The sequence below is a fragment of the Rhinolophus sinicus genome, chromosome 16 (genome assembly GCF_057876585.1).
Source record: "Rhinolophus sinicus isolate RSI-liver-muscle chromosome 16, RSI-T2T, whole genome shotgun sequence".
In the NCBI taxonomy this organism is placed as follows: domain Eukaryota; kingdom Metazoa; phylum Chordata; class Mammalia; order Chiroptera; family Rhinolophidae; genus Rhinolophus; species Rhinolophus sinicus.
The window spans coordinates 63,350,761-63,376,952 of NC_142516.1; the positions used below are offsets into that span (position 1 = coordinate 63,350,761).

General features: G+C 41.2%; 1 protein-coding gene across 3 annotated transcripts in view; it reads left to right on the forward strand.

The window, feature by feature from the left end:
• The window catches only part of ADAMTSL1 (ADAMTS like 1), an 891,281-nt gene that overhangs the window by 796,520 nt on the left and 68,569 nt on the right, over window positions 1-26,192 (forward strand). For all 3 annotated transcript variants that reach the window (XM_074330337.2, XM_074330338.2, XM_019739192.3), the window contains 2 exons: window positions 9,101-9,228; window positions 24,281-24,409. In XM_074330337.2, the coding sequence (XP_074186438.2) occupies window positions 9,101-9,228; window positions 24,281-24,409 (257 nt within the window). The remainder of the gene's footprint in view (window positions 1-9,100; window positions 9,229-24,280; window positions 24,410-26,192) is intronic.

A 26,192-nucleotide genomic window follows, 5' to 3' on the forward strand; every position in this document is an offset into this window, starting at 1 on the left:
AATTGCCAAGTTGGGGAGGAAAGCTGGATGAAGATTGCTCCTTTCCTCCCAGAAACATCTAAATCCTGCTGATAGCACCACACTGGCACGGAAGTCTCCGCTTTGCTGTTCAGCACTATTGACCCAAGAATGACCCGGTAGTCACGTACTACCCATAGCTCAGCTGGCAGAAGTCTTGTAGCATTTAAACGGGACGTTCCTAAAGGCTATGGCATTTTTTCAAAATGAATGCCAGTGAACGTGAAGAATAATATGAAACTAGGTACTTTGAAGAAAACACTGATTCCTTCTTAGGGGAGGAGAAGCAGCTCACAGGTGATATTCCATCTACGTGGAATCCTAGGGAAAGGACTAATGCCAAGGAGTTTCTGCCTTGTGACCCCTGAACCTGTTCCTGTTTTCTTTCTATTCTGGGTCTGCCTGATTCCTGCTGATCATTTCTGAACATTAGGTCAGGAGGAGCCACCTAATGGTGCATCAGGTAGCACAGAGGACAGCCAACAATGGTGGAACGACTGTAAGACTAGACTCAGAGCAACTTAGGCTCAAATTCCAGTTTAAAGGATCATACCCACCCTGCAGGAGAGCAAGGGTTTAAAGAACAGAAATATCTGTAAAATTCCAGGGTCACAATGGGTATTTATTTGTCAGTATCTATCTTTTTTAAAATTTTTTTTTATTTCATGGGTACAAAACACTATAATAGTTAGACATTTATGATTTATACCCCTCACAACGTGATAACCCTCCTCCCCCAATTTACTACCCCTTTGACATCATATACAGCTGTTACATTCCCACTGCCTCTATTCCTTATGCTGTACTCCACTTCTTGTAACTATATATGTGTGTGTGTGTGTGTGTGTGTGTGTGTGTATATATATATATATATATATATATATATATATATATATAAAATTATAGTTGACATTCATTGTTATTCTATCTTGTTGTCATGTAGACATAGGGCCAATCACACCATCTTCCAGGGCATCACAAAATAAGGAGCTTTATTCTTATTTTGAGGAACACCTTGGCAGTTGTTCAAAGAGTTAAGATCGAAGTTATCTAGGAAAACACAGTGTGATGGAGCATTATCAGCCTAAATTCAGGCAATCGGAGAGGATGCTTATATTCAATTTTTTGCTATTGTTTCTGATCTGGTAGGAAAGAAATATGTCTGTTCTAAATGCTTATACTTTCCAGAAAGCTTTGGACAATGTTCCAAAATGGTGTTGAATAGGAGATGAATTACGGAGTAGTTGGAAGACTTGGGCAACACAGAGTATCCACAGATGGAAACTTCTCAGACTGGAAGAGATGATCAGATGGGAAATGCCTCCAGGGTCAATTTCAGCACCACGGTTGTGAATAATGCTATATGTAAAAGTCATAAGCATATGAAAGGCAGTTTCCAAGTTTGCAGATAATGTAAATACTGGAGGCAGGGCAGATAGGGAAGGAAGAAGAAACCAGTTTCAATTTGATGTGGCTTGTTTCCTTTATAGAACTAAAGGAAATGGAGATGACACATGTTTTTCCCAGCTGAAAAGTGTAAGAGTAACAAGTCAGAAAAAAAAAGGCACCATCCCATTAGATACTAAGCCTCAGCCAAAAAGAAAAAAAAAAGTATTGGGGTGTAGTAAATGCAAAGAACACAGAAATAAGCAGCATTAATCAAGCAACAAGAGGACATGAGACAATCGGTGACAATCGGGCCACACAGGTGCGGCTTAGCATCAGGCCTCACTGGTGTAGTCTCTGAAAGGCTAGAAGGTCTCAAAAGATCCCCCTAGCAGTTAACTTATTCTTCCTAGAAAACTGGTGCTAGCAAATGGCAGAGCTTCGAAAAAGTAATGAACGTTTTTGTCGTAAATGAAGAAAGCACTGAAACAAAGCAAAAGTAAAAATTCCTCCATGTTCTAGGTCAGGATCGGCAAATTTTTTTGTATAAAGGGCCAGAAAGGAAACATTTTAGGCTTTCCAGGCCATCCTGTCTCTGTCTCAACCACTCAGTTCTGCCACTGAAGCATGCAAGCAGGCATAGAAAATATCGAAACTGGTGTGGTGGCGTTCCAATAAAACTTTATTTACAAACACAGGTGACAGCCGACTGGAGTTTGATGATCCCCACTCTGGGTGAATAGGAAATCCCATCAGAATCATTTTATGCAGACGTTTGTCGTTGGAAATGAACTATCCAGTAAGCAGATAAAACTACCAATATTAGCAAATTCAAGACTTCATCAATTTCTGTAGAGAAGAAAGCTGAAGGGTTTGGCAAGAAGTATTAGGACAGAGTTAAGAATGTGTGGTCAGGTGGCCTTTCCCATTCCAAAAATATTTTCTATACTTCCACCTGGAGCAATCATGAAGCTTCCGGCATTAAATAACTTATAGTTGGCAATTACATTAAAAACAGCAAAAGATTTAAAAAGTTGCCCTGGCCAAATAGTGATATGAAACTCTTCATGAACCTCAAATCGTTTCCCCAAAATATCTGTACAAAACAAAACTCTCCCTTGCAAGTCTCTGGGCTACTATAATTTTTGATTTCAGAAAAAATTCTTGCTCATAGAGTTCTTCTCACAGCACTTTTTTTTTTCTTTCAGCTTCAAGCTATTTAAAATCCAGAATATTCTTGTTAGTGATCATCCATTTCCCTAACTACAAACCTTAGCACAAATTACCCCCACAAAACATGAAGCCAAACCACATGCCTTCCTATTATACCCCAGTGGATGCCTGGATATAGTCGGTTTTTAAAAAGTCAAAGATCATTCCCCATTCCTGATTCCACCATGTGCTGAGCAAGTCACTTCTCTGAGCTTTTGCTTCCCCTCTAAAGTGGGAGAACAATGTCAATTTAGTAACATGATCGTAAGAATAAAATTATGTAAAGCTCATTCCCTTGTCTAACAAATATTGCATTCTCCCTTTGTGGTACATTTGATTCTCCTAATCTAAGGAATCCCTAACAGGGGGGGAAAAGAAAAAAAAAAAACCCTGCATTTCTTGGTAAGGAAAAGTCCTCAACAGCTCCTGCTAGGAGTTTGGAGCTGACGTTCTCTGCACAGCCTCCCTCAACTTTGCTTATTTGCTCCTAAGCCCACTTTTTCCAACTCCCATTCTTTTCCTCTTATTTATGTACATTTTTGCCATTGCAGGATCCTGGTGTGTGTGTGTGTGTGTGTGTGTGTGTGTGTGTGTGTGTGTGTGTGTGTGTTCTAAGATTTCAGTATTTGGTTAATAGTGTTAAAGCAGTGATGGAATTAAGTAGTTGTCTTTCTTCAGCGATTCCTGAGTTAAGAATAGAATTGAGGCGGTTGCCAACCCAGCGTGCCCGCCATGTGACCTTGGTCCTCTGCTCCTCTTTTCCATTCCCAGTGCTACCAGCAAGGTGAATGCACCGTGGCTCACTCCCTGCTTTCCCACACAGCAAACCCCTTGCTCCCTCCTCATAGCCCTGATTGAGGCTGGTTTTCCTTGAAACCCCTACATTTCTCAGTTATTTGCCTGTGTCAAAACAGTTTCTCACAACATCCAGAATACATAGGCTCAGACATGGAGAGTGAGTGACAGTGGTGGTGGTGGTAACATCAACAACAAAATAATAGCCTGCACTTCCATGATTTTTTACCACACGTCAGGCACTTTTCTATGTTCTTTAAATACCTGAACTCATGTAGAATATTCACAACAACCCTGGGGAGGTGCTGTACTTCTCTGCATTCTGTAGATGAGGAAACTATGTCACTAAGATCTTAAGTAAATTACTTACCAAGGTTACACATCTATGAAGTGGTATAGCTGGCACTGGACTCCAGTCACTGTGGCTCTGGAGTCTGTGCTATATTGTCACTATAGTTCTTTTTAGTTCCATTGCTCTGAAGGTAACTAAACAAGTGTTTGTTCAGTATTTATTCAGCGTACCAGCCAGCATTTTGCTAAATACTGAAGACAGAACTATGAAAAAAGTAAAAGAGTTCCAGTCCTTGAAGTATTTACTCTACACTCTAACTGAAGAAGTGAGACATTGTAGAATGGAAAGGGCTTTGCAGTACAGCTCAGAACAACTCTGCAATATCAGGAAAGTGAGGGATTTTTGTGGACTCTGATAACAAAAGAGTAGAACTTGAACTCATTCTTAAGGGTCGGGGAGAATTTGGAAGGATCAACAGGAGAAGAGAGCCTGAATTCAGCCCCAGGCTAATGACAAGGAGAGTCAAAAAGGCCATCTTGACTAGGGAGATAAGTTTGTGTTGGGATGTGGTTTGTGTTGAACAGATGAGGAAGATACTGTTCTAAAGAGAAAGGATGTACCTGTGATTTCCAGCTTTCAGTCCTGTGTTGAGGCCTAAAATGGGTTTAAGAATGCTTACCTGTTAGGGTGAGAGGCCTGAGATGGTACAACATCATGCCCCACGTAGCAGAAGGTTATTTCTGTATACAGAACTCAAAAATTTCCTCTGACAACTGGAAATTTCAAGGAGGAATTCCAAGATGGTAACATAGGTTACCACCACTTGTACCATTAAAATATGTGTGTGTGTGTGTATATATATGTGTGTGTGTGTATATATATATATATATATATATATATATATATATATACACATATATATATATACACATATATATATATACACACACACATACATACACACAAATTTATTAGATGCATCCAATGTTTAAGCTGACACCCATTTACTTAGAAAACAATAAGAATGGGTCTATATATTCCTTTATTTGATCCTCATAAGAACTCTCTGAGGTCAGTATTATCCTCAATTTTGAGAAGGGACTTAGAGGCTCACAGACTTGAAAGTCTTACCCAAGACCACCACACGATTGCATGTCTCTTGAGGGAAGTTGGGAAGGCTTTCCCCACACTGCAGCTTACCGTGGTTGGTCGTGGAGGTCTTGAGAGGTAGGCCTGAACAAGACATTGGTGTTCAGAGTTGAGCCAAGAATTCAGTGGTGGTCACAGTTGAGCCCGACTCGCAGAATTGCTAGAAACTTTCCTTTAGACACCCAGAGCTGCCTTCTTTTCAAATAAGAGTACTTTCTCACTGTACGTTGCAGATGCAGAGGAGATGACGTCCCCTCATGGCGCTTGTACTTCATAGAAATGGCCCACAAGTACTTTGTCCATATCCTGCTCACGTGGGTGACAAGGGCTTTACTTATGTAACTAAACAGTTCCCTATACTCTCAACTGCTCCTTACTTAATGTGCAAAATGCTTGGGAAGACATGCTTAGAAACTTACAAGTAAATGCCACCAGAAAAGCAAAACTATTCCTTCGTTTTCAGGCTAAAAGTATGACCAAATAAATAAAACATTAAGTTTTAGATCAGTAAACCAAAAGGGAAGTGTGGTATGGGTATGGGAAGAAAGCAGCGAGTATTAATACACTTAATATGACCACAGTACCATTTGCTGTGTAGGTTTTAATTATGCCCCATTCCATATCCCCTCATCCTCTGATTCCTTAAATTCCGAAATAACCCCAGAGAAATCTTTCTGGTTTTGCTTGGAAAGCAGCACTATGTTTCTGTGCCTGTGCATTCTAAAACAGTCCTGTCAAACTTGAAACCTAAATATAAGCTGACAGAAATCAGCTACTAACAAATTAAGTTAAATTAATAGAGGAGATGCCTGAAATACAAAGGAAATGTTTTTTCCCCAAGAATCTCTCTCTCTAGATGCTAGGCTGAATAGTGAGACTAAAGCAAACCTCAGTCTCCACAACAAGCCCTTCCCTTTGCCTTGTCATGTTTCCTAGAGAACCCTGCATGGGCACCCTCTCCAGAACTATTGCTCCCCCTAGTGGTAGCCTCCAAGCCCCATCTACCAATTTTACGGGCATATTAAAAACGTGATAGATTGGGGGAAAAGTGCTAGACCAAGAAGCCCTATTTCAAATCCTGACTCTGCCACCAAATAACTATGGACCCTTAAGCTAACGAGTTCAGTTTTATGAATATAAATAATTTATAAGTATATGCAATAAATGACAAATTTAGATTTTGCCCCATGTAGATTTTTTTCTTAAAACAATATTTTAAACTTTTTTTTTATGCAGACAAATACTTTAGCTTTTTTATCTTTGTACAGACAATTTATGGAATAAAAGAATACGTGAATGCTAAATCTCAAGATCCAGATTCCTTTCCATTTCCACTATTCCCATCCTAGTTCAAACCCTAATGGCTTCAGCCTGGTGTGATGGATCTCTTCTCTTCACCAACTCTGTGAGAATTCTTTTCCAGGCTTCAGACAAGCAGAGAGTGTTATGGCTCAGTCATTAACACCAGTGCCTGGAGGAACTCATGTAGCTACAAAAGCTAATCCCAACCTGAAAAAAAACAGGCCCAGTGAGGGAGCAGGGTTTACCTACTGTGCATGAGATCAGGCAAATACAGTAGTTCTGTGGGGGGCAATGATCTGAATATGGCAATCTAATAAATTGGGGGGGGGGAATTGGCCAATATCATGCACTCCTCTTCTTTCCTCGCAATTTTCTCATCCCCTCTCCTTCACATTTAATTCTCCATTCAGAGTGTCCCACATTATCAATGGAAGGGTCATTGGAAATACCAAATGATGGCCTGGAAGTACTTATCAACCTCATTTCAACAGTTCTCTCTGCTGAGTAGGAAAACGTACTTCAACTGGGTTTTAGAAGTAGATAAACTGAAATGCAGGAAGGTAAAGGGATTTGCCAATGGTGGTTACTTAAATCATAGCAGGACCAAAATAAATTTCAGAAGACCTATCTTCTAGCCTCCTGCTCTGAATGTTCAATTCATGAACCCTCTCTGTAGAGAAGACAGAGATAGCAGAGATAGTGCCAGTTTTAGGGAAGCAACTGTCCCAATGAACTTTGGAATTTGGCAAATTTTAACCCCTGCCTTGTGAATGTGGTAAAAGCGAGTGATGATCTAAGTTCAATCATCCTGAATAGTCAGTTCTGTTGAAATTTGATGAAGCCTGCTTCCCTTATTCCTGTTTGGAAATTGTTCTGGAGACATAGATGTTCCTGGGACATCATAAAGCTTTAAGTCATAAAGTCAATTTTTAATTTTTAAAATCTGAAACAGCCTGAACACCTAAAGAGACCTAGCAATGATGCTTTGTTAAGATTCCTTTAGAAAACAGTTACATTATTACTTAAATATTGTATAGCTTACCAAAGATAAGTGAATTGTGTAGTCATCTTTCTCTTATTAGCTTCTTTGAAATAAACTAACAAGCTAATGTAATTGTTTGACTTTAAGAGAAAACACCTAATATCTATTGGACGAGTGACTGAATGAGTGCATGATTTTCTATCACAATCTCTACAGACTCTCTGTCATCCCTCACAAAGTTTTAGCTCTAATTCAATGCCACAAAAGCTAACTGTCCCCAGTAATAGCAGTGATAGTCTGGAATGGCACTGAATCAAACACAAACCATCCAGAAACTTCCCTTTAGCTAAGGTTTTCTGTTTCCTTCCCCATTTTTACCACAACTGCCCGTACATAAGTAGATTGAAGACTGATTGATGCAAGCCTTGCTTTTTCTCTTTCCTGCCTTTCCTCTGACAGGAGGTAAGAATAAGCAATGCAATAGGCCCCAGGCCAAAAGCAGCGTTGAGGAGACCTGATTCATTGCCAGACTGGTCACCCACCTCAGAATAATTAAGAGCTGACTAGAAGCGGTGCTGAACTGCAAATATCATAGAGTCGGGAGAAATGGTGAAGAAAGAAAAGAATTGTAGAGTGGGGAGAATGTGTTGCTGGGCAGGAGAGCTGACTCCTAGTCTTAATTTCACCACCAAGTCTTGTGAGTTCTCCTGACGTTTTTATGATATTTTCCCCCTTTCCTGAAAAACAACCCCTGCTCCTGCTTGCCTTCTACAGATGGATGTTAATATGGTATTAGGTGACCAGATCTTTGAGCCTTTTGAAACTAGGGAGTTGGAAATAATCATGAAGATGGAAGTGACAGACTTTAAGAATCCAAACCCCAACTCTAACCCATTTCTGTGCTGCTGAATGATTTATCACCCAAGGCCCTACCAGGGCCAGGCACAGGACCTCTGAGTTTCCCACTGCTTTTCTGAATTCCTACCTCCACAAGCACAGTCCAGTTACCATCCTTCACCAAGTCACCAAGATGTCAGCTTCAAGTCGTCCTTAATCATCAATCTGCATGACTGCCATGACGTAGCAGGTAGTTCTTAGAAATGGCCTAAGTCGAGAGAAGAACAAATAGTAGACTGAGGTTGGAGTGGGTTTTGAAGCTCATGGTATAGGCACTCACAGTTTGATTCTTGTCATTCTTATTAAGTAAAGCTAAGTGTCTGAACTAGATAGTGATTATTCTGGAATTGTCTCTACCATGACCCTGAAGGGCAGCCTTTACCTTCATTCTACTGGGCACCTTCTGTACAGAGGGCCCTCTGCCAAGTATTGTGGAAACTAAAACAATAAGATCTGAGTTTTGTGCCTGAGAATGTTTGCAAATGAATGAAGGCAGTGGGTGTATGTATGACTACCTGGAATTGAGATGTGAGTACACCTCCAATTGCCTTCAAATTTACACAAAGTCCTCTCACTGATATTTGATTTCTGGCTTCCTCTCTCCCTCTTCTAAGCCTTGACAGATGCCTTTCTTCATATCTGGAAGCCCTGCCTACTTTTCCACATCCAACCAAGTCCCATTCCTCCTTTATAACTTTGCATTTTCCTTACTAAGTCTCCTCCAGATCCATCGGCACCATTCATTCTAGCCTCTCTCACCCCTGCTGTGTGTATTATATGTGTTCACTGCACACACGCTGTCCACTCCAACTGGTAGCATTTAGTTCAAGTAATCAACAAGCAGCATAAACAGTCAAAACCTCCTTAGTTGGGATTGCTACCTGAATCACACCAATCACAGTATGTAAGAGAGCCTGGGTTCCTGAGTGTCACTGTGGCTGCTTTGTTCCTGTTGTTAAAACAGGAGTCTAAATATCTCTTAGATTCCTTCCTGCTTTACCAATATTGATGACCAAAAAGGACTCAACTGATCTGACTGGGTCTGCATTTCTTTTCTGTTATTCCAGGATTCTTCTACAGCCAGATGATTCCTTACAGATCCTGGCACCAGTGGAAGCTGATGTGGGTTTCTACACTTGCAATGCCACAAATGCTTTGGGATATGACTCGGTCTCCATTGCCGTCACATTAGCAGGTAACATGAAAATCCCTGTTCAGTTCCATTCGGAAACCATTATTGGGTGGGTGCCTACAATGTGCCAGGCAAGTCCAGGGATACATAGACAAATGAGATCCAGACCCTGCCTTCGGGAAGCTTACAAACAATACTCATAATTAAATGAAGGTGATGTGTAGTATGAAGTAGAATGAAATAACCAAAGAGTTTGCAAGGGCATTTCATTCCATCTGGGACGTCGTAGCGTTGGGATGAGTAGAAGTTTGATAAGCAGAGATGGGGGAACTATTCTGGACAGAAAGCACAACATGAGAAAAGGAGATATGTACAAATAAGAGGCATGTTGGGAAACATAATTGTGACCTAGGAGTATGGAATGTTCTTCGGGGATCCTGTCATTGCTCTTTGTTACACCCGTTGCAAAGAAGGGTTTAAGGCCCATGGGGAATTGAAATTCTGTGGTCATGGTTGAAAGCCAGAATTGTTCTTCTCTCTGATTCTGTTTTATTTCAACCTCTTGCTCTAATGCACCTGACAATACTTCGTCTTCATCATGGACCTTAGACAAAACATTCTACACATGGTGACTTAAGAAAATTGAGATTTGGATTAGAGTTCCCCTAGGTTGTGGTCTTGTAGAAGTTCTCCCCCCCCACACACACCCCCACTTTGTCTTTTTTCTTTTATTCTAGAGGTTCTCAGGTATTCTTCTAATTTTTTTTAACTAGTTTCAGGTGTACAAAACAATGCACTAGTTAGACATTTCACCCCTCACAAAGTGATAACCCTCTTCCCCCAATCTACTGCCCCTCTGACATCGTATATATCTATTTTAATTTCATTGACTCTATTCTCTCTGCTACAGTCCATATCCCATGACTATGTATATTAAATTGAAGTTCATTTTTATAAAACCTCTTACATAGGACAGATCCTTGCCTTTGAAACTAAAGAAGACCTTAGATACGTACTAGCTGGACCAGTGCCCTCATTTCTCAGAGGCCAGGCCACCTGAGGTCACACAGCCACTCAGCTAGTGGTGGGAAGAAGGGAACTGAGGTCTCCTAACTCCCGGCTCATTGTTCCCTCCACTTCCCCACTGATTCTACCAAAATAGGATCCTTTTTCTCAGATCTGGGCCATGCAGTCTTTGTGGCGGTATGTTGCATGTGTTTGTATTTATTCTTTTCAATTGCTGCTCCCATCAGATGATTCAGTAGATGCTAGAAAAGCCAACATCACCCCACACTGACCTCATCGGTCCATGCCGGGATTATGTTGTCACATTGTTTTCCAGTCACACATGCTACTCCGTTGCATATCTGTTTAGCAACAGTATTTTTGCCCCCATGACCTAAAGCTGATCTGAGAAGGGACCTTTAGCAGGAGGCTTTACAGAGAAGATGAAAGTCAACAGTGAATAAGGCAAGTTAAGGAGCCCTGGGGTGGATTAAAGACATATTATTAATGCCTATTTTTTTGTGTGTGAATAGAACATTTGCTTTTCTCCTAATGTATTCCAGTCACAAGCTTTATTCCCCTCTTTTAATACAGAGCCCAGATGCTCAGCACCAGTCTTGTTAAATCTCTTCTGCTTCCACCCTCCAACCTCCTTTAGCAAGGGCACTGCTGACATCCTTCCAATTGAGGGCAAATAGTGGCTCTTACAGGATTAACTCTCTTGTTTATATTTATCCAGATACGTTTCAGCTCTGTCACAAACTAAATACCCTTTGTTCACCTGAATTTAATATGATTAATGGAAACCTGTGTGGAATTAAGCAAGGCAATTGAAACATCAGACTTGTCTTCGGCTCTTTGAAGAGGAGCTATTGGAGGCTGCCAAAAGGTTCAAAGCCAGGGAAGAGAGACAGAGCAGCCAGAGAGGCACCGGGGAAGGGAGGAAAGGGGCTGCCTGAGTAGGTAGATCACAAACACCACACAGGGCCCAGGGAGCTGTGTCCTGTGCTTCAGCGATGGGGTTTTTTCCGGTCTGCTGGAAATTCTGGCAAGCAAGCCCTCTGAAAGTTAAGGACCAAAATGGACATGTTGCCTTAAGATTGTATTTGTGTCTTTACCTGGGATTGTCATCTACCCCTGTGTCATTGTCTACACTCGCAGAATTAAGGCTCAGTAGCTACTGTTGTAAGAATACCCTCTGCCAAATATTGTCAACATCCAGCAGAAACAAGACCTGAGTTTTGTGCTCCATAATACTGCCAGACTAGTGAAGGCAATAGATGTACCCATGATTAGTTGGAATTGAGAGATAGTTAGTTTCCTTCAGATATCCACATCAAGGTCCTATGTAGCTCTGTATAAGATACAACCTAAATCTAACCTAAATACGGGGGGAAATGGGTATCATGCATTTCTCATTTTGATTACCAATTATACTACTTATTAGCTGTGTGATCTTGAACAAAATGTAAAACCTCATTGAGTCTTTGTTCTCATCCGTAAAAATGAAATTAATAATATTTTACAGGACTGTTGTGAGGTTAAATAAGTTTGCATGTGTGAAAAATCACTTAGCCCAATGCCAGGCACATAGTTCACACTCAATAAATGTTTTCTGTTTTTTCTCTAGCTCTTCTAAAATGAAACACATCCTGAAAGCAATTCTAAAATGTGTAAAACATTAGCCCAACCTTGCTTCCATGTATTTTTCACTCTAAGTCTTCACACTGAAATTCTTCAAGTACGGACTCAACAGCTGAGTCAGCTCACTTGCAATCAGATCCTCATGGTAAATCTCAGTGCTTCTGTGCTTTTAAAGACACTACAGAGTTTAGGTTTTTTTGGTGGTTTTTTTTGGTTTTGTTTTTTGTTTGTTTGTTTGTTATTTTTATCTTCGGTTCAGTATGAACGTAGGCTAAAAGTGAAAAAATTTTGAGGCTCAGAGTGCTCAGGTATCCCCATGATTTTGTAAGGAATGTGTATGGGCTTTGGTCTTGCCAATGCACCTGAGCTGACCAGATGCAGGGAAATTTGTTCATAATAATTCACAAAGGCAGGCATAGCATGGCAGTTAAGCCTGCAGGCTTTGGAGCCTCATGGTCTCGATTTGAATCCTGGCTCTGTCACTCATTTCCTAGCTATATAACCCTGAGCGACTTCTTCACACTCTCTGACTCAGCTTCTTTATTTGTAAAATGGTGATTAAAATAGTGCTGGACCCAGAGGGTTCTTGTGGAGATTAAATGCATTCATAATAAAATGCTTATAATTGTGCCTGGCATATAGCAAGCACTTAATATTTATTAGCTATCATTATTATTGTGAGGATAATGCACAAAACAAAAGCCAAGTTAGTTTTACAGTAGGGAAGGTTCTTTTTCAGAGACCAGAATGCTCACAGACCCTCTGTGTCTCAGTGTCAACTGGGGAGGCTGAAGGAGTGCCGAGATTCAGAGCAAGGGAGGTGGCTGGTGATAAGGAATATTTCCCATGGGCCTCAGGAAGGGAGGCCTGATGAACTCTCCCTGACCCACAGCTAGACCTCTCCCGCTGAGTCACCCTGTGCTCTGAATTCAGTGAGTTGCCTCTTCTGCCTCTCAGGTGCATTGTAAGCTCACTACTCTCCCCAATTTGCATTTAAACAGGTAAACACGGTTTAGTTTTAGTTATACCAATACAGCCAAACCTTCCTTGCTCTGCCCTCTTTGGGCCTGTAAAATATTGTCTCTGTGTCAAAATTTTGCTTCTCCCCAAACTCATCCATTCTGTATTGATTTTATTTTCTAAGTCTCAGAGATTTGAGAGTAATCTGCGAGTGTCTCTCAGCATGGAGATAGCCAGTGCTTCCCTCTCCACCTCCCTGGCTCAGGAAACTCACAGCCATGTAGTCCCAGTGGCACAAAATACCTTCCTGTCCTAAACTGACTTAATTGGACGCCGGTTTCACTGCTGAGAGTGTAGACAGAGAGTAGCACATAGTAGAGGAGAGGGGGGCAGGGGGAGGGGACTCTAAGAATATCACCAAAATGTCACCTACCTAACATTCGGAAGTACTGATTACTTTTTGTCCAGGCAAAAACAGGGCTAGGTACAGGAGCGTTTCAGGTGTAAACAAAGATAGGCATAAAGATTGAAGAGCCATTGACGAGTCATATTCAGCACTCAGCCAGGTTGCTCAGAAATCTTCTGAATCTGAATGGTGTAGGCAGCATTTTGAAGGAAGGCGGTACTTCCCTGATAAATTGCTTCAGTCTGGATCCGTGGAGTTGAGCAATACTTACCAATGCAGATGAGGCCTGCCCAGGTGTGGGCCACTGATGAGGTCATAGCCAGAAGGGAAATGTTTTTGGTTGTCACTGACTTTATAAGATCACAAAAGGGATACTGTAAGGCCTGTCTGACATCACCAATGGAAAATGAGAAGAAGATGAAGGATGAGCAGATCTTTCATTGAAAGGAGAGAACACAGATGAGCTCATTCAAAGTTTCGACAGCAAAGGAGAAACAGAAAATATTTCTCCTTCCCTGGCATGTTTTTCTGCGTTTTTATGAGTTGAATAGCTGACACATATTGTGTCTAATAAAGAGATCACAGAAACCTCTCTGGGAGAATAAAAATAAAAGGCAGTTGCTTTTGAAATTTTTTTTCTTTCCCTTCCCCATCATGATTTAGTAGCTGCAATAAAAGACAGGCAGTTTTGTAAACTTTTCATAATGTAAGTCATTTCAAATTGGCATTTCTGGATTTTTCATCCAGCAGTTCTGTTAACCAGAAGGCTTTGCTTCATAGAGAGTTTGACTCAGAGAGGGCCTTGTCACCAGTGGCAGAGACTGACAAAGAAAGGTTTGCTCCAGTTCCCTAGGACAGAGGGAAAGGCAGACAAGTTTGGCTGTGTGTGTCCCTGATGGTATGCTGAACCACAGGATAATTGATGGCCATGGACTTCAAGCTGCCATTAGGGGACCTCCTTGTCTGATAGAATACCAAGTAGCCGAGGTCCTTAGGTTTTTCCTCAATACGTACACTGTGCAGCTTGCCCACTGAAGACCCCTAGCTTTTGTAGAACTTAGATAAAATAGATAAAGTTATAGCAGGAGAATCCAATTTACTCTGCTCCCCAGGAAACTAGAGTAAACAAACTAGGAAACACAAATGGTCCAAGCTAGCTCATTTCGAATCCTGAAAAAAGGAATTCCCACATCAATCCAATGGAATGAGGAAGGAATGGGTGGTGGGACAGGTAGTGGGGCACATCGTATCCTTGGTTGGTTGCTTCTAGGAGAGGCTGCAGTGTCACACAGCCATACTGGGTATGGGGTCCCTTGTCCAGGACTCTGCAAAAGAAGTTGTGACAGCCCCACTTGCCACCTTAGTCTCTCGAGGAATCATCAGCTTCAATTGAATGATTAGAAGAGGTAACTTGAGCAACCTGACACACTGGCATAGGTGAAAATTATCTTTAGAAAATGAGTGGAGAAGAGGGCAGCCATGTGGCCTGGGAACGTTCAGGAAAGGGCAGGCTACCCACTTCCTTAGGTACTAAGTGCACTGCAATATGTATATTGAAGGCACACCAACTTAACAGAATAACAAGAGCAAAGAAATTCCAATTCCTTCTCAATTTTTATGCAAGATAAATAATCACAATGTTGACACTGACTCATCAAGAAAAGGTTAAATCAGGTTAAAACTATTTTTTTCTGCTTTATCAAGGTGTAATTTATATACCATAAAATCCACTCGTTGTAGGTGTGCAATTCAGTGATTTTTTTTTTAAGCAAATATTTTAAGTCTTGTAACTATCACACAATCTAAGGTGGTGGGATTTTTTCAAAAAAACTTTTTTGTGTGTTTTAAGTGTGGTTTTCCAGGACCCATCAGCTCCAAGTCAAGTAGTTGTTTCAATTTAGTTGTGGAGGGTGCAGCTCACAGTGGCCCATGTGGGGATTGAACCGGCAATCTTGTTGTTAAGAGCACCGCACTCTAACCAACTGAGCTAACTGGCTGCCCCTCAAAAAAATTTCACTGAAGTATAATTCACATACTCGTACTATGACAATTCAGATATTAAAAGTATACAATTCAGTGGCTTTTTATACATTCAGTTATGCATCCATCACTATACTCAATCTCAATTTTAGAGTATTTTCATTATCCCAGAAATAAACTCCACACCCCTTTACCATCACTCCCCAACCCCCCAACTTCCTCCAGCCCTGGGCAACCACTAATTTACTATGTCTCTGTAGATCTGCCTATTCATCATACAATACATAGTCCTTTGTTACTGATTTCTTTCACTTAGCATAATGTTTTCAAGGTTCATCTGTGTTGTAGAATGGATTCCCGGTTCCTTTTTGTAGTGGAATAATAGTCCATTGTGTGAATATACCACATTCTATCCTCCATTCATCAGTTGATGGGCATGTAGGTTGTTTCCATTTGTTGGCTATTAAGAATAATGCTACAATGGACATTCATGTGCAAGTTTTTGTGTGGACATATGTTTTCATTTCTCTCAGGTATATGTACCTAAAAGTAGAATTGCTGAGTCGTGTGGCACTTGTATGTTTAACTTTTTAAGAAACTGCCAGTTATGTTCCAAAGTGGCTGCTCAAGTTTATATTTCTACCAGCACTGTGTGAGTGTTCCAGTTTCTCTATATTTGTTGTCAACACTTATCTATTTTCTTTTATTCTGGCCACTCTCAGGGATGTGAAGTGATAATTCACTGTGATTTTAATTTGTTTCCCCAATGACTCATGGTGTCAGAAATCTTTCCATGTACTTATTAGTCATGTATCCATCACCTTTGTTAACGTGATAACTTTGGTGAAGTAGACAGTGCATAGGGCCTGTGGACTCATTTTTTATTGCTGCCATAACAAATCACCAAAAATTCAGAGTCTTAACGCCACACAAACATGTTATCTTACAGTTCTGTAGGTCACAAGTCCAGCACAGTCTCACCAGGATAAAATCAAGGTATCAACGGGCTGCATTCCTTTTGAAAGCTCTAGGAGAGAATGCTTTTCCTGCTCATTCGGGTTGTTGGCAGAATTTGGTTCCTTGTGACCTAGGACCCTGTTCCCTGTTTTCTTGCTGGTGATAAACCGAGCATCATTCCCAGCTTCTAGAAGCCGCTGCATTCCTTAGCTCGTAGCCGTCTTCCTCCATCTTCAAAGCCAGCAATGGTGGGTCCAGTCCTTCTCACATTGTCTCTCTGACAAATTCTTCTGTCTCTGTCTTCTGATTTTAAGAGTTTGTGTGATTAGACCGAGCCCACCTAGATAATCTAGGAAATCTCTTTATTTTAAAGTCAGCTTATTAGCTACATAATTCCATGTGCAACATTTGTTCCCTTTTGCCATGTAATCTACCATAGTCACAGGCTCCAGGGTTTAGGGTTCAGACATCTTTTGAGTGCCATTGTTCTGCCTACCATACCCTGTCTAAAAGACAGCTTATTTTCATCTGACTATTGCCAAAGACAAATGCAAATCTAGTGTTAATAGACCTTCCAGTTTTTCCAAGTATGCCCAACCAAAACACACACACACACACACTCACACTTTTTTTAATCTCTCCCTTTTTAACTGAGCCCAACTAATTCAAATTTTTTAAAATTCTGTTTCAATCTAAACATCTCTGTGCTCTGACCGTAAACTGGAAGCTACCAGTACTCTGGTTAAATCTTCCACATTCTATATTCCCAGCTCATATTGTATACCTCATTGCCGAGATATAGTCAGAGTATTACCTGAAATGTAATAACAGTCTATTTTATTAGATTACAGTAACTAAAACCATGTAATGATTTGGATGGGAGAGAAACATTTGTTTTTACTATTACTAAAAAGGGAAGTTTATTGTAACAATAGAATAAGTAAAATTCTAGGGAAAGTGTTTGCCTCATTGCAAAATTTAGAAACAGATTTAGAACTAGTATAAACCTGTGTCCTTAATGTAAACAGAGGCACACTTGGGTGTCCTTTAGACCTAAGAGTTCTGCGGATCTCTTATACACAAATAAAAGTACAGTGGTCCACACCCACCACTACCAGCTATAATCTCTCCTTACCTGAAACTCTAACATTTGCAGATTTACTTCCTTTATCTTTGGGAGAATAGAAGACTACGTGGCAAAGAAGTACAGCTTTTGCAATGATGTCTTGGAAAAATAACAGATGAGAGGAAAAGTTCTCAGAGGACTGGTAGGGAGAAAGAGTGCAGAGTAAACAGAGTGGGCTGAAAGACCAAATGCTGACTCGGGAAGCAGAAGATGGAAGTGAAGGAGACCTTGCAAGAGAGACAGCAGGACAGGATGGAGTTAAAAATTTCTGAGCTACAAAATGCAAAAGGCATTTGGAAGGAGAACCAGACTAAAAAAAAAAATCATGCATTTTAATATGACTATTATCTGTAACAAAGCCACTCTTGTTGAAATTGCCAGGTAGCCAGATCCTGAAAAGTTTCTGGCGAGCAAGAAATGGTAACTGAATATTAATAGTCAGTATCCATCATTAGTGATTTCAGATGTATAAGATGTTATTTATAAGGGTTTCGTATGTTCACTCTGATTGTGGTTCCCTTAAACTTTGCTTAACTCATAAGGTCTTAAATTCTTCCAACAGGGAATTCTCATTTCAGGGAATTTTTGCAGATGTAACTCTAGGGTCCCTTGTAAGGGACCTAGGCTAATTGCATTGTTAAGTAGAGGCTAGCGTTTCTCAAGGCATTGCTTTGATAATATTCTCACCGATTACAGTGCATTATCCATTGATTCATTCTGAGTTAATACAGTTTTCTTAGTTTTAGGTATTGAACAATGTGAGATTTCTAACACCTCATTTCTGTATACTCGAATATTTTAATTAATGAGCATCACTATTTTATTCAACTTTCTCTTGGATTGCGATTTGGATCTGCCATGGATAAGACAACTCTTTTTTTGAGCAGTCTCGTGGGAGTCGCCAGCAAGCGAGCCTAGCATATATTGTTTCATAACTTCTCTGGTAGTAGACAACTGTTAGACTCTCCAATGTGGTCAGCCTCAGTGTGACTTTGAAGCTCTCTATGTCTGACCAGGTACTGATTCCAATTTCAGGAGAATCCATTGTATTTAAATTATTTCTTCTAATTATCTCTTGTATTTAAATTATTCTAACCCTCATGGTTCTTCAGAATAGAAGCTGTTGAGTTCCTTCTCAATAACAAATTATTTCCCTTTCCTCTTTCCTTTCTGTAAAGTTTCCTTTTCTGTGTGTTTTCATAAGTTCCTAATACTGCTAGTTCCTCCTAGCATGTTCTCTCCCTAATATTAGCATTCTGATAGCCAACATTTCTTCAAACCTCACTCTCTGCTAAGGCACTGTTCTAACAGTTTGGCATGCGTTAATGTACTTACTCCTCCCAACGACCATAGAAGAAGAAAACTAAGGCACAAAGAGATTAAATAACTTTCCCAAGGTCATTCAGCTATTAAGTGAAGAGATCCAGGCACCTGGCATGTAGGCTGCACTTCTCATGCCCATGCCCACTGCAAGCATCACTAGTTTATCATTTATGCTGCTGTCTATGCTGCTCAGTCCTCATGATTGTGTCCCGGGATCTGTATCAGAGCAGTACTCCAGGAAGACTCTGCCAGGCGCTAGTTTAGGTGTCCCAATCTCACACCCGTTTGCCATTTATGCATCCTTCCTGGAGCTCTCAGTCATCTCCAAACGTGCTTGCTGCAGCCCTCTTTCTGTCATTGCCCAGTGTCCAGTAATCACCAACAGGTCTCCTCGTTCTCCTGGGGAATGAATACACATGCACGCTTGCTAGCATAGATTATCTCTAGCTGAATGGGGAGAATCTCAAGTCTTTGAAGTACCATTGATTTTTGATGGCTAAAGATAGTAAAGACCCACTTTCAAATGATGTGACTCATTAGAAGAATTGAAAGAAGACCCATTTGATCCATTCATTCAATGAGTGAACAAATATTCATTAAACCTGGATTCATTCACATTTGATAACTACTATAGCAAACAAAATCATAAATAGATGATGGCTAAAACATGATAGATTATGTCTTGTTCACATAAAGTCTAAAACAGATTATTGCACAAGAGAGTTTTTGTGGTTTTGGTCAAGAAATGTCACACTTCACTTCTGCTCACATTCCATCTGCTAGAATGCAGTACCTTGCCAACAACCTAAGCGAAGGGGCTGGGAAATGACCTTGCTGGGTGCCCAGGAAGAAGAAGAAAAGACTTGGATTGACAGTAGGTCCGTCTCTGCCATGACTTCTAAAATGGAAAGCATCGTGCTGTTGAAAACAAAGTTTCTATTAGCAGAGGTCTGGACTTTGGCCCTAAGAAAAAGTTGCTTACAGTGCTCTCCGTTCTTGGCTGCACGCGAAAAAACAAACCTTCCATCTCCTCTGGCTCCTCTCTCGATTACCTTTATACTGGGCCAAAGTTATTTTTCAAGCACATATGTTCAGATTTTTTTCCCATTGGGCTTTGGTTTTACCCGGAGTCACACATGAGGGAAAGAGGCGTGAGCCAGAGCCCAGACTGTGCACAGGAACGTATTTCCGAGCCTTTGCTCCTGGGGCTGCATCTGTCCCTGCCTGACTCCCCATGACTTCATCCTTCAGTATCAGGACCGTGCCGGCTTGACTGAGTACCTCTACTGTGAAGGCACCATGAGATGGCACCATTGGATCTGCATACACACGTTTTAGCTACACCTCAGGCTCACCCTTTGTACAAGGGCTGCCCTTGCTTACCATGATTCTCCGAAAATAAGCCCGGGTCTTATATGAATTTTTGCCCCAAAAGACACATGAGGGCTTACGTTCAGGGGATGTCATACTGAGAAATCATGCTAGGGCTTATTTTCCAGTGAGGTCTTATTTTCGGGGAAACACAGTACGAGGGAGGCTCTATTTTCCCCGCTCTGTAACTTCTAATAGGAACCATAATCTAAAAGCTAAGGGGAAGGGTTGGATGAGGTCTGAAGGAACTGAACAAGAGTGATGCTTTCAGTGTTTCTGTTTCTGACTCTCAGTGGGGCTTCATTCCTCCTATTGGGCCTGATAAATTGAAAAGATTGCCTTTGTTTCCATCTCCTTGCTTTTGTTAAATTTTTGCAGCTGTAAAACTAGGCATCGTCTCCTCCTGTGTCTAGCTCTCATTCAACTATGACGCACATTTAGAGATGAAATGGAAGAGTAATATATAAACCCTGTCAATTTCCATAAATTAACACCAAATTAATCTGCTGGCACAGGCTGATTTGCTGCAATGAAATGGCTGCTTGCAACACGTCCATAGTCCTGATGGCTGAGGCGCAACTCAGTACAGAGGCTCTGTGATCGTGACTTCGCACTCTAAGCACTTTTTCTGTTTTGCCTGTTGTGAAGCCTTTTTGGTGGGGTGTGCCATGACCTTTCTTTAGCATTCTCCTAGCTCAGATGCATAAATTACCATTTCACTGCCTCTTGCATCTCTACTTTTGTCTTCTTAGTTAACTTTTGTCTTCTTAGTTAACTTCCATAATTAAAGTAATACTAGTGAATGTGATTGAAGTCGAACACACGCATAGGCAGGGCATCACGTAGCAGTGCTCACTCAGTAGGTGATCAGCCAAGTGCTTCGTCTTAACGATGGCTCACAAAGGTAATAAGAATGTATACGTAGCCTGTGCTAACATTAGTACCTATAGGGACTGGACAAAGGCCTTATTTTGTTGTTGTTTTTAGTTGGCCATTGAAATAAGGGTTCCACCTTGAAGCTTTCTAATAGAGAACGAGTAGTCTCTCAAAGGAAATCTCAGCTCTCACCAAGAATCAGAGAAACCAGTTCAAGAAAAACTGAAACAATGTAATGCATTGATTATCAAACCTGGCTGCATATCAGAATCACCTAGGAACTTGTTAAAAATAGAGATTACAGCTTCCATCGCACCACCTGAGATTTGGGTTTAATAGGTCTAGAGTGGGACTCAATAATATATACAAGCTTTTTTCTAATAAATGTAAGAGAGTCAATTGATTACCAAACATTGTTTTCATTATAAATTTCTATTAATTATAAATACTTGGATAACTTGGTGCTTTGTCTTAACAATGGATCACGAAGGTAATAAGCACGTATACGTAGCCTGTGCTAACATTAGCACCTCTAGTGACAGGACAAAAGGCCATTACTTTTCAGCAAAAGCTCAATATAATTAATTAAGGGCTGGATTTAATTCAGTGACATTTGAATTTTATAGCTATACACTTGCAGCTATAAAAACCACCTTTATTATTAAAATTCCTATAGGAAAAATAACTTGGTAATTGTGAGTCTGAAACTCTCTGGTCCCTAACCTGCTTTTCCCCATTGGCACCGTTGTTTTTATTACACAGTGAGGCAACTATTGTATTATAACAGGACAGATTATGTTTTTAACAAGTGCCCTGGGGGTTCTGAGGCAGCCAGTCCACAGACATGGATTTGGGATCCCCAGTTACAAGCACTGGACTTTAGGTCAAAGTTCTGGAGTCTAGTTCAGCCCGACCACTTGCTGGCTCTCTGGCCTTGGACAAACCCTGAGGCCTTTCAGCCTAAGTTCCTTGTCTGTATAAAAGGCAGAAAATCTTTACCTGCCTCTCAGTTGTTATGACAGCAAAAACAAGTTCAGATAATGCACGTAGCACACCATATGCACGTACAAAAGTCGGACAATAAAGGTCACGAACTTTCCACTGTGTAAGTGTATGGTGGAAAGTTGGCAAACTTAATTGCCCAACCTTCATATGTATTCATTAACTGGATACTTATTGAGGACCTACTATGTGCCAGGATGAGGTGGTAGGAATAAAGAAGAGAACAAGAGAATATGATCCCTATTAATATGGAGGTTACATGGTGAAGGGCGGGAAGCAGAGAACACACAAATAAGGTAAATTCTGATAGTTCCAGTGCTTATGAAGAAAATAAAATTGGTGCTGAGATACATAATGATTGGCAGGGGAGTGAAGGGGTGCATGTTCTAGATGGGGTGGTTGGAAAAGGCCCCACTAGGAGGTGATATTTGCACGGAGACATGAACGGCCAAAAGAAGTCAGCTGTGCCAATGTCTGTAGGTGGAGGATGTCAGGGAAAAGGAACAGCCGGGACAAACGTGCTGATGCTGTGGAGGAGGGAAGGGAAGGCCAGTGTGGCGGAAGCACAGTGACTGATGGGCGTGTGGTCTCAGGGAGGTAAGAGAGGTAGACAGCTGGACCTGAACCTATAGGAATGGTTGGTCCTGAAAAGGAGCTTGAAATCATGTGCTAATTGCACTGAAAAGGCACTGGATAATTTAAGCAGAGGAGTTATGTGATCTGACTCATGTTATAGAAAGATCACTCCGGCCATCATAAGAGACTGTAGTGGAGGAAGAGTGGAAGCAAAGAGGCCAGTTAGGCTCTGCAGTGGTCCAGCCAGAGAAGAGGCAGCACCAGAGAGGCTGGTGAAATTTAGGATATGACTGGAGTTAGAGCTGGGAGCCTCTTATGGGTAGGGAGGTAAGGTAAATATGCCCGTATTAATTCAATGTCATTACAACTGCTTTTCCCATTATCACCCTGTAGTAGTCTCAGAACCCATCATAGTACAAAGTCATTCATCTTCACATCAGGTCATATATAATCTCAAGTATACGGAATATAGGTGAGATAAGGGAAAAGACCCCTAGACAGTCAAAACAGATATGGAGAGTCTATGCATATATTAAAGGGGAGCGCCTCAAAACCTTACTCAGTTTCTGCCCTTAAACATAGCTCTAATGAGTTTAATAATCTATGTCTAGAAGGCAATTGAAAGTGGAGAGGAGAAGAAAGAGGAACCGCTTGTAATATAAGGCTGTGTGTCAGTGCAAGCTGGACTAAAGGATAGATGAGGGAGAAAACAAAAAGTATAAAAAAGCAGATGTAAGACAGTATTGAAGTATGGTTTTCTTCACAGCTAATGAAGGCGCGGACGAATAAATATTATTGTAGAATATCCTACCTATAAAAGGATTGAAACAAAATTAAATCCATTTGACTTACAAAAAATTAAGCTTAACATGTATGAAAATGATTTCATGTGGACCCTTATTTCCCCAAGGTACTCAATAAATGAATTTTTCATTGTATTTTGTGGTCGGGTACACAAAGTGCTGGATTTTTATCCCCAGCTGATAAAGGCCTTTTAAAATGTAATGTACACAAAATTTCCACTTCCAGGAAGATGGCATAGATATACTTTTCCCCGTTCCTCCTACTAAATACAACTGAAACACATGGACATTATATATAAAACAAACACAAGAAGGCTGAAAAGTGGAAAGGAGTAAACAGACTGGATAGGGACCTTAGGAATTGAGGAACAACACAACTGTGATTTCTTTGGGTTTTCTTTTTGCCTCCTAAATCCTAAACTTGGAGCTAAAAAAGGCAGCCACCAGAAAATGCAATGAGAACAGGGGGAAAAAAATGCCTCACCTGAAGTCTGCTTTCTCTAGCCAGAGGACCAGGAAAGAGTCAGCCTAGCAAGACAGAAAACTTTTGGAAAATACCTCTCCACTTCAAACACCACAGAAATTACTGTGGTCCACTGTCACCCACACCAGCAAAGGCTGAGTGGTGAGACTAGACTTCACCTTGTCAGACTGAAATAAAGTTCCCAACACCGACCATGGATGCCACGTCAAAGGAGACAGATTTCATCCCCACCAAGGCATAATGTGGAGACCATACGGGGAGCTTGGAGTTCACCCTCACCCTGCAGTGCCCCCTTTACCCTTCCCTTTGGGGGCTGATAGAGAAAGCCTCCTGGTGAGGCAGGACTTTCACCCACCACCCAGTGATAACAAGGCCCCTCCCACGGTGGTGTCCATGAGGACCATGTAGGTAGCCAGAAGTCCCACCTCTGCCCAGCAGTAATGAGGACCTTGTGCAGTTACAATTTTTTCTCTAAGGAAAACATGGTTGGTGGAAAAAGCGTGTGTAAACAGTTGTTCATTGTTCATCATCCTTGTTTCAAGGGAATGCTTCAAGTCTAGAGCCACTGTCTAGTATAATTTCCCATTTCTTCTCATCTTCAGGAAAGCCATTAGTGAAAACATCACGAATAACTGTGATCAACACCAAGGAGCCTGCAATCACAGCCGATGTAGGAAGCACCATCAAGACAGTGCGGGGAGTGAATGTGACAATTAACTGCCAAGTTGCAGGTGAGAAAGTAACTCATGTGTTAATTCATTTGTTCAAATATCAATGGATCCTGTGCTAGGTTGGGATGTCCAAAGAGATAATACAAGTTCTGCTCTCAGGGATTCAGGGAGGAACCTCAGTCATTCTGACAGTGCAAAGTGCTACAGAAGTTTAGAGGAGGGAAAGATTAATTCTGACTGGGACAGAAGAGGTGGTTTTTATCTCAGCCTTGCATACTGATAGAATGTGAACGTGCAAAGATGGAAGCAAAGGGTGTTCCAGGTGGACAAAAAAGTGTGAGAAAAATTCAAGGGAGTAGGAAAGCCTCAGGATGGTAAGGGAACAAATAGTGTGTGCTTTGGTCTGGCTGGAGCTGAGTGCAGAAATGGCATAGAGGGGCTTAAACCTTAGTAAGGTGGGTTGCAATTGTGCTGTGAGAGACCTTGAATGTTTGGCCAGGGAGTTCAGACAAAGGCAGACAGAGGGGGACATTAAGGAGCCATACTTGCAATAGAGAAAGCTGCCCACCATGCATAAAATGGATTGAAGGAAGGAAACACTGGAACAGAGAGGCCACCTAAGAAGCCATCACAGTAATTTAGAGGAGGGATAGTGGGGACCTGAACGTGGGGCAGTGGTCATGGACAGGTAAGGAGTGGCAGAGGTAAGGCCATCAGGAACCTGGAGCTTACTCATATCAGAAGAGGGTACAAGTCATTAAAGAAAATAGCCGGTGCTGTTAGGAGTTGTGACATAGGCAGTGCTCTCGGGTTGGCCTTGCAGACTCAGAGACCTACAGGGACCAGAAAGTCACAGGGAAGAGGAGGGGTCTCCTCTGGAGAGTTGGGATCAGTAGGACTAAGAGAATGGGGAGCAAAAGGCAGCAAAACAAGGAGCTGGGCACTTGAGGAAGACTGAGAGACCCAGAATTCAGGTGGGGAAGTGTTTACCATGGGAGCTGGTAAAACCAGCTTTGGCCAACTCTTCTTGCCTTCTAGGGCCCTGTCTCCCCAACTTCATCCACAGACTGACTCTTGGTAACCTTACAGTGAGATCCTAGGTTGTCATGTCCAGTTTTTGCCTGGCCCTACGCATGACATTCCTTGTTTTTATTTTTATTCATAGAACCGTTTGTATTAATCATGGTTAACTAAAATAAAGTTGTGTCTCTGTCATTATGCCTTTTCTTAAATACGGCATGTATTCGAAGCAGGTGGGAATGAGCCTAGTTTTGGTTACACAGTTGGTCTGTGAATTTACTGGACAAAGAAAGCATCGTTGATCTGAGTCTCCCGTCAAAATCCTGACAGCTAAAATGCTAAGTGGCAGAAGGAACTGCTTTTACTTTGCTGCTACAAGTGGCTCTTATGACATAATTTTAATGGATATATAATCATCTATTTTAAGAATATTACATAGTTTACATAGAGTAACTCATGTCCTGATATGTTTGACTTGTTAGCAGTTTTTCATTAAATAACTTTTGCACACATATGCTTTCAACTTGTAAAAAGCAACCTCAAAAATTCTTCCCAACCCTTAAGCATAAAAAGCATTAAGCAATGAGTGTAATGAGGCTTCTTATTGAACAGTGATCCAATCCATTGTACCACCCTCATACGTGTTCTCTATTTGAGAAGAGTTCAGAAAACGGAGTAGGAGATAAAGGGTTGGGGGAGGAGGGGGTGTTTCAGACAGTGGAAATAGGATGTGCAAAGGGCCTGAGGTGGTAGAAAGAGCATGCTGCATCTGAAGGAGTGAAATATGGCAGGTGTGGCTGCAGTACAGAGAGCAGAGAAGGAA